The sequence below is a fragment of the Quercus robur genome, chromosome 2 (genome assembly GCF_932294415.1).
Source record: "Quercus robur chromosome 2, dhQueRobu3.1, whole genome shotgun sequence".
In the NCBI taxonomy this organism is placed as follows: domain Eukaryota; kingdom Viridiplantae; phylum Streptophyta; class Magnoliopsida; order Fagales; family Fagaceae; genus Quercus; species Quercus robur.
The window spans coordinates 80,233,648-80,242,775 of NC_065535.1; the positions used below are offsets into that span (position 1 = coordinate 80,233,648).

Genomic DNA, 9,128 nt, shown 5'->3' on the forward strand with positions numbered 1-9,128 from the left:
ATTTTTACCTTAATTAAAAAAAAAAAAAAAAACTCTTGTAAATCATGGACTCCGAGGTTAGACCCAAACGAAATGTAACAAACTCCAACTAGTAGGATAAAATTGGGTTTGGGCTTTGGGGCTTCTTTTTTAAACCTCATCTCTGAATATCACCTGTACTCGAGCTCGGTTGAGATTGGGCCATATAGAAAACAAAAAAAAAAAGGATGAGAATCTGGGTGGCTCTGGCTGGCTCACCGCTAATAAACTGACTGTGGTGAGGCGGCTTGATTTTGCTTTTGTTTTTCCGACGCTGGGTTTGTGTTGTGGAAGTGGAACCAAGCTAGAGCCTAGAGGAAGAGGCGTAACTACGATACAGATAGAGAGAGTAGAAAAAAAAAAAAAAAATTGATGGCTTCGATTTGCCTCTCAATTCCGAGCTTCAAAACCCTAGCTATTCTATCTCCATCATACACATCTTCGACTTCATCCCCATCTTCTTCTTCTTCTTCTTCTTCTTCTTCATCTGTGGGCGACGCGTGCTTCGTTCGCTGCAGATGCTCAATTCCAATGTTCGATTCTCAGCGCGTGGTTTCAACTCATCGTTTGAGGGCAAAGAGGCAAGTGGTCCGTATGGCTCCCGATGAAGAGAAACTCACGCGCCGTAATCCTCTCGATTTCCCCATCGTATGTCTCTCTCTCTTCCCCTTATTTGTATAGATAAATGTGAAATTACTGCCAACTTTTTGTAATTCATTTATGTTTTCAGAACTAGCTAGTTCATATATATATTTTTGCTTCGTTGAAAACGAGGTCTGTTGAGCTATATCCTCGAAAGTTTTATGCTTTTAAATAGGTACATACATGGTCTGTGTCTATGACTATGAGAGACTAACAGGTCCTTAATTCGTTGAGTGTGGGTAGGACATGTTTGTTTGGCCTGTTTGAGAGGGAGTAGTTATCCACTGTTCTAATCTCAGCTATTGCCCGGTGTTTACTTCACCTTAACAGCCCCTGATGTTTATTTTATCCAGTTGTGGCGAGCTCACAAGAGTTTTAGATTATAGATAAAATGATTCTATGTCCATGCATTTTTCGGTTAACTTTTCCTAACTTGCTGAGGTTGCTAGTTGTCAAGTGATGGTGGTGGTGCGCCCATCTGAAAGTGATGTTAAGTCGATGGACAACAGGTGAATATTCCTGTACTGCCCCTTGTTGGTCCCGAGGGACGGAGGAGGCTAGGTAATCACAACTTACCACCTCGCAAGTTGTGATATATATATATGTATATATATTAACAGATGGATGCCTATGAACTCTAGCTCAGATGACATCTCCCCTTGTAAGAGTAAGGTGCAGAGTGAGGTTGAGGGTTAAAGCAGCTTGAAAAAAAAAAAAAAGGTTACGAGCACGAATGGGCAGGGCGTCCAAGTCATGGGAAACAGACAAGAAAATCCATCCTCCAAAGAATAGAAAATCAGTTTTGCTTTAGATGCATATGTCATTTCGTATCCGTTATCTTCCACCGTAATTTTCTTGCTGAACCAACATTCCACCGACTCTCTTTTCTGCTTTATTGCTCTTCTGTTCCTTCTTTTAGTCAGCATCATTATCGATGTATCAATTGAAGACGCTGTCTCTGTAAGCACTATCCTGCTGATAGATATTATTGGGAAAGGATATTGCTTGTATATTGTGGTGGTCTTTGTAATTTTTTTTTTCAAATATTGCTGCTACATTTTAGGGCCTAAATAGATCAAAATTGAAATTTGTGAAAACTATGTGCGTTGACTTCAACTATAAGTTTGGAGTGATAATGCTGATTTGGACATCATGGTTTTGGCTTACTTGAGCATGTTTAACAAGCCTAACTTCAAATCACTTCATTTGATTGTGCAATTTTAGATATCAGCTTTCTGTTGTCCCCCTCTTTTAGGACTTGGCTGATGAGTGAGCTTTAAAATTTTAAGTCAATCAGGTAAAATTGTTGGATGACTCTAATGTTGCTATATCTCAGTTAATACTGTATGATCCTGCTGCTTCCTGAAAGTAGATGAGGTCTTCATTTTTGAAGGTTTACTGCACATCAATTCTTAAACATAGGTGTTACTTGATGGTTTTATTTGTATGCTGCCTCTCTGCTGTTGATTGAATATTGGTTCCATGAACTTCCTATAGCAAGTAATGTTCTTAGAGTTTTTTTTGCAGTTGGTCTATTTTTCACTATGAATGTTTTTTGTCTGGCATTTTGATAAATAATCTAGTTCAATCTACTGGGCAGGAGTGGGAGAGGCCAAAACCAGGGCGTAGACCTGATATATTCCCCCAGTTTAGCCCTATGAAAACACCATTACCACCTCCATTGCCATATGATCCTCCGGAAGAAGATGAGGAAGAGGAAGAGAAGAAAGAGGAGGAGGAGGATGATCCTGAAAAGGAAGAGCCAGATCAGCCTGAGAATCAGTAGAACTCTCTCAGTGGCAAAGTATGGGCCTTAGACATTTTTCACAATTTTGTTTTTATTCTCTTAGTTCATGTTACCTCTTGCTTCATGTGGTGCTTATATATAGTGGATAATAATGTAATGGTCATCCAGTTAGAATGTTGCTTAAGTGTTTTTTTTTCTTCTAACTTTGGGCAAAAAGGATCATGCAAAACCCTTGTTGGGACCTTTTGCAGGCTTATTTATGAAGAGTACTTTGAAATTTATTTTCTTTGATGGACTTTTTAGATATATAAGAGATTGGATTAAAGGAATGATTACTTATGATATGGGGAGTTAGGTCGACTGTTTCCTTTTTGACTTGCTTCTTTACTTGTTTGGTACCTTCATTTTGGCTTACCTCAACAACTTCAAAATCTAGGATTGCTTTTCATGATAAAATTGCAAGCTAACATGGCTCTTTGGTTGCATACACTGACTTGCTTATTTAAAATAATTGTCTAGACCCTCAATAAAACATGGTCCTCAAATTTCTGTTTAGTGGAGTAATAGCTATTCATGCCTGAGAGCATACAATGGTATGAAGACAAGTCTCATTTGGTCCGTGTGGCAGATGACTTGTTGATTTCTTTGTGGCTGCAGGTTGTACAATGTGAGACACAAGTATTACCCATTTGGGGAAAAAATAACATGTAGGTTTCTGGTGAAACAAGCATAACTTGTGGTTGAGTTTTCTATTAGGAAAATGGAGAAAGGTTCAGTTTCTCTCAAGTTATGCACTTTTTAGCTTTGGTATGGCATCCCTTTTTCCCTTTAAAATTTGTGCACATGTTGCCTAGGTGCACAACGTAGGGTTAGAACTGGGCAAGAATCATTTTTTCTAGTAGAATTTGGAATTTGGGACTTCGTGATTTCGCTCAAGTGTAAACATTTTCACTTGAGCGAAATCTTGTGGGCAAAATTGTTGTGTCAACTTTAGATGGTCATATCTCCCTCATTTATAATCAAATTGGGTCAAATTTGTGTTCGTTTTGAAACTTTGAATGTTTACTTTCCAATGAAATAGGTTACTCTTAGAAATTCATTATGATGCAAAAGATATGGGTAAAAGATTGTCAACTTCCCATCTTTGAGCAGATTAAAACTTGTCATCTTTGATAAGTTTTTGACCCAGACTTAACTTTAACACAATTTTTTTATGTGTTTTGACAATAGGATTTGCAAACACATCTATGGACCCTAATAGATTAGGACTATTTTGGATGTCAAACATTCTTGTTCAATTTTGCGTAACGGTTTTATGACTCTAATATGGCAACATCTTTGTCAATAGTTTGATTCAGCCCATGGTCTTTAGGAGAATAGTTCCTACTACTTTCAGGAAGTAGATGCCCTATGCATTATTGGGATTTCACAAATTAATTTGTTTGTAATTTGTAGAGGTGAATTTTGTTTTTTGAAGATGATAATGTTGCCTTGATAATCTTATTTATTGAAAGAATCCTATTTTTTAAAAGAATTTTATTAAAACAATATTGAAAATTAGAGATGACAATATACTAATTGTTTAGAACTTTGAAAGATTATACTTTGTACTTGTGCCAAAAGCTTTGTAACTCAATTGACACTTTTTTGGCTTCCAATGAAAACATCAAAGTTTTAAATTTCTCTTCTCCCTCCTATTGTAACTATTGATTATTATTATTATAATTTTTTAAAATTTTAAATGTGGGCCTTGAAGCTATCTTTCAATTAGTTTTTATTTAAGTTATCAATTCTAGGGCTGTCCAACCCAAACCCAATAAATTCGTCCAATTTGGAGCCAATTGATCCAAAATCGGTTTAATTCAAGTAGTGCGGCGGTTGATAGTGGGTCTGTGTCAAAAACAACCAATTTTTGTGTCTGAAACTGAAAAGTTTTTGCTAAAAGTACTATAAATAAAGTTAAAAGGTAGTTGAAAGAGTATAGTGAGACTTATGAATAGTACTAAAAAATGCAATGAGATCGATGAATTGTAGCAAAAATAAGCTAAATAGTAAAAAAAACTAACTTTTTTAAGCCATGCCAAATGCATAATTAGTGGGTCGAGTAGCAGGTTTCACTGTCTGAAACTTGATCTGACCAATGTTCTTCCTCACATGCCACCTTCAAGCTGCCATTCTCCTCTTCAACACCGCTATTCTCCTTCGAAGTTGTCATTCTTACCCCTTGATGTCAGCATTATTTCACAAATTTGGCAAGATCCCACTGTATCACAGCCATATTTGGGGAGATAACAGTTAGATCTAGTACTACTTCACTAGAATTGGAAGCGTTTCCACCATGTGTTGACACCACATGCCTATAGGCGAGACCAATCTGGCCAGCACAACAATCGGTCTTTGGCGGTTGATGACCCATACTCCTCGCCATTGGCGTTGGGCCTCACAATCCCAAACCTGACATGTTCGGGTTGGATGCCGGGTTAATCCCAAACCTGACCCTGGACACCCTTAACCAATTTACTTATGTACTGCACATGCAAAGCAGATTACATGTGATAGTCATCCAAGTGGAATGTTGCTTAGCTGGTTTTCACTGTTTGCGCCGAAAGAATCACCTAAAACTCTTATTGGGAACTTTTTCAGGCTATTTTTTAAAGAGCTGTTCTGGTAAATTTTTCTGAGTAATTGACGCTTGGGAGAAAAAGCAAAGAAGATTATACTATTCGTCAGTGGAAAAAAAAAAACATATCCTGATGTTGAAGTATTGATTTAAGAAAATAAAGAAGGGCGTGGTTAATCTCCATACTGAAAAAGCAATTGTTTATTTTGAGTCCTATAATTTTTGTGTGAGTGTGTAACAAATATCACGTGGATTACATGTAACATATACAAAATTCTACCTCAGAATTTATAGATTCATCGTGTTTTTTTTTTTTTTTAGTAGCTCTATCTGGTTTCTTGTCACTTACCATACAACAAAAAAGGCTCTATCTGGCTTCCATAACAGTTATAGATACACAATTTACCGAATTAATGTCTATCTTTCCACCAGGCAATGTTAACCCAGCTTCAGTTTTCTCAAGTTGTTTTGGATCAGGCAGGAACACAGCCTCATTTGCGAGCATGGGGATGATATCTGACATAGTTGGTCTATCCGTTGCACGCTCTTGCACACATAGGAGACCAATGTGGATGTATCTGAACAGTTCACTTTTGGGACATGAGGAGTCCAGTGATGGATCCATCAATTCAAGAATATCGCCTCGCTTCCACAAATCCCATGCCTGAAATTATTTTCATCATTTATGAAAATTGTGAGTCTTAATCAAATTTCAGAAGAGAACTCTTCAACTCTAATTGAGATTGGAATAAGATAAGGTTTGTTTGATTACTAACTTGTTCTATAAGAGTGATACTGCTGGATGAAGAAAAAACTGAGCTTTTCTTGCCACTCACAATCTCTAGCATTAGGACTCCAAAACTATAAATATCAGATTTCTCGGAGAAAATGCCATTCATGGCATACTCAGGAGACATATAGCCACTGTATAAAAAGAAAAGAGAATGTTCATATTTGCTATGTGTGTGTGTGCTGTGTTTATAGCAAAGATCAATATGGTTGCTATATGTAGTCTATACTCACTATGTCCCAACAACCCTCTTAGTATTTGCTCTGCTTTCGTTCTGTCCAAAAATTCTAGCCATACCAAAATCTGATATTTTAGGGTTCATGTCATCGTCAAGTAAAATGTTACTAGGTTTCAAGTCTCTATGTATTACTCTTAGTCTGGAATATTTGTGAAGATAAAGAAGTCCTTGTGCAACCCCTTTAGTAATGCTGACACGTTTTCTCCAGTCGAGAAGTTTTCTTTTAGTGGGATCTGTTGTAAAATAAAGTGTAAATGTAGTTAGTGGTCATAGTAATAATCACAAATTTATATATATATATATATATATATATTTATATTTTTAGATAAGTAATAATCACATTCTTAAAGTATAGCCATATGAGTAGATTATAACAAACCAAAAATGAAGGAATCCAAGCTTTTATTTGGCATGTACTCATAAATCAACATATTTTCTTCTTCGTGAATACAACAACCCAAAAGCCTAACAAGATTGACATGTTGAAGTTCAGCTATTAGTGTAATCTCATTCATGAATTCTTTGAGCCCTTGTCCAGAATCTCTTGCAAGTCTTTTTACTGCAAACTGCTGTCCATCTTGTAATAAACCCTGGAATTAAGTTCTCAATGTTAGAGAACAACTGTCTCAGTCAAGCCTCATTTACTAATTTCCAATTCTTACCTTGTAAACTGGTCCAAAACCTCCCTCTCCAAGCTTGTTGGAAAATGAGAAGTGATTAGTTGCGGCCAATATTTCAGGAAAACTAAATAATTGAACCTCATTGCCCTTCTTTCTGTCTCTTTTGATCTTATCGTCAAATTTGTTGAAAATTAGGGATCTTAACTCAAGTAATCCCTTGTCCTGGCTTGTTTTCCCTTCTGCAGATTAGAACACAAATATGTACTCTTAAGTTACATATACATGTGACTAATAAGTTTCATACCAACAGAGGATTACCTTCTACTCACCATCTTGTTGCAAGAGTCCAAGTTTTCTCCTCCTGTAGCACAAATAACCCAAAAGTAGGATTGCTAGACCAGCTGTAATGGCAACAATGCACCATATCCACCACAACTCCTTTGTGCTTCCTGCGGAATTTTCCCTTGTGCCTCCTTCAGTGGGTGTACCCTCTGATACAAAATCATAGAAATCAGTTCTAAGATTGTTGGACCTGTTGCTAATACGGTTCATGCTTGAAGCACATTCTTATGCCTATTATAAACAGATATGGATATCATAAGCACGTTTTAGGTTGGATTGAAATCATGAAGACAAACCAGATATTGATGTGAACCATTTAGTGTAATTCAAAATGTCATACCAGACCACTTATAGAAGATCAGGTTTATAAATTATATCCTACTGTTTGTTACATGGTACATATTTAGATGATCGCATTATTAAACAACTGCCAATCTGCCATTACTGGTGAAATTTAGTCTCTCAGCTCTATAGGGTCATCTAACAGTCAACAAAACCAGAAAGCTGAAGGGCTAAAATTATGGAATAAAATTTGGGAGAAGAAAAATTGGAAAAAATTACTCAAGGTGAAAATTAAATTCAGTACCAACTGAAGGTAAACTCATACCTTTATTATTTCCTAGCTCATGGATGTATATTGCTGGAAAGTTCTCATTCCCAATGAAATTTGCGTCCTTATTCCAAAACTCACATCCAGTACCATTGTCAAAATGGTTTTTATAAGCAATGCAAGAGCAATTATTCCAACAGCTATAGTGACAATCACTGAGAGCCAAGCTGGAATTATAATGAAAATACTTCAATTTAGTTTCCTTGTAATAGCCTTTTTTTGGCACAAACAACTCAGAACCGTTCCTGCATTCTGTGTGATTCTGCTCTATGCACACAGCATTTGGATAGTTCACATTAAATTTACATGGACTAGTGGTTGTGTTTTTCCATGTAGTACCATCCACATCTAAAGTGAACTGCACGATCTGCCCCCAAGAATTCAGCTCCCACCTTGAGATAGTAGAATTGTTCTTAACTTTGTAAGAGAAGTATTTCTCATCCTCTTTTGACACAAAACTGAATTCATACACATCAAGGCTCCTTTTCAGATCAGGAGCCATTTGGAAGCTCCCCTTATTCCAGACCCCACTAGTCCAATATACATCCCCTCGCTGCCAGACGATCAACTGGTCAGCACTACCAGGATCCACGCCTAGCCTGAAAGCCCCTGGTGCAGGGACCTGGCTACTCAACCATGAATTTAGTGCCCAACTTTGTCCAGTCTTCCGGTTCAAGCCTAGTTTCATTTGGGGCAGTAGTGTGTTGGTTGGATGATCAAAACTTTGCCACAAGACTCGCCCTGCTCTTCCATTCGAATAAACTTCTGTTAGCACTAGGTTTCCAGAATCCAAGAGAGTTGCTGTCACGTTACTCAACACTTTCTGAATGGGATTTATCACAATTGGCTGCCCTCCATCATGTGTGATCTTCAACAATCCTTCGTTGTCTAACGTAAGAACTCCAGATGATTTATAGATTGGATAATCTGGGTTTGCCACCCAGACTGATTCTGGATTTTTTGGTAGTTTACTGTACCATATTCCTAAGTAGTAGTCACTTGAATAGCTAGGGTTGAAGAAGCCTAATTTGAAGATACCATTTTCAGAAAGTAGATGCTCCTCATCTCTCATCTGTTGCCCTTGCTTCAATGAATAGATTTCTTGACAAGAAGAATACGGTGATTCCATGCAGAGACACGAGAAAAGAAAAAGCATGAGGTTCCTAAGTTTAGCCATGAGCAGACCAATACGGCAAATACCATTTAGAAAGAAAAAAAAAAAAATCTGCAACTATTACTATTTGTTTGCTTGAGATTATTATTAGAAGAGATGAAACTACTCTGAGGCCAATTGGACCTTTATCCAAGACAAAAGTGACTTGCTGGAAACTTGAAAGCTGTTCTATTACTTTTTCAAACTACTAATCCCTTCCAACTTTTACTTTTTCAAACTACTAATCCCTTCAAACTCGTAATTCGTAAACAATGTGAGTAGTTGAAATTTCAGGCTTCTCTTAGTTATCAGAACTTGTAAGTTTGAAATGATGACATTAGGGTAGGT

The 9,128-nt window shown here is 37.1% G+C and overlaps 2 protein-coding genes across 2 annotated transcripts; one reads left to right on the forward strand and one right to left on the reverse strand.

Annotated features, from left to right (window-relative positions):
• Positions 1 to 169: 169 nt before the first annotated feature.
• On the forward strand, positions 170 to 2,749 carry LOC126715242 (uncharacterized). The gene is made up of 2 exons (XM_050415754.1): positions 170 to 666; positions 2,261 to 2,749. Exons 1-2 carry the CDS (start codon positions 391 to 393, stop codon positions 2,444 to 2,446), a joined length of 462 nt encoding a protein of 153 aa, XP_050271711.1. The 5' UTR covers positions 170 to 390; the 3' UTR covers positions 2,447 to 2,749.
• A 2,457-nt stretch (positions 2,750 to 5,206) lies between these two features.
• On the reverse strand, positions 5,207 to 8,928 carry LOC126715243 (G-type lectin S-receptor-like serine/threonine-protein kinase CES101). The gene is made up of 7 exons (XM_050415755.1): positions 7,625 to 8,928; positions 7,005 to 7,166; positions 6,718 to 6,914; positions 6,435 to 6,645; positions 6,051 to 6,288; positions 5,804 to 5,951; positions 5,207 to 5,691 (listed from the first exon to the last, which is right to left on the reverse strand). Exons 1-7 carry the CDS (start codon positions 8,802 to 8,804, stop codon positions 5,395 to 5,397), a joined length of 2,433 nt encoding a protein of 810 aa, XP_050271712.1. The 5' UTR covers positions 8,805 to 8,928; the 3' UTR covers positions 5,207 to 5,394.
• Positions 8,929 to 9,128: the final 200 nt, after the last annotated feature.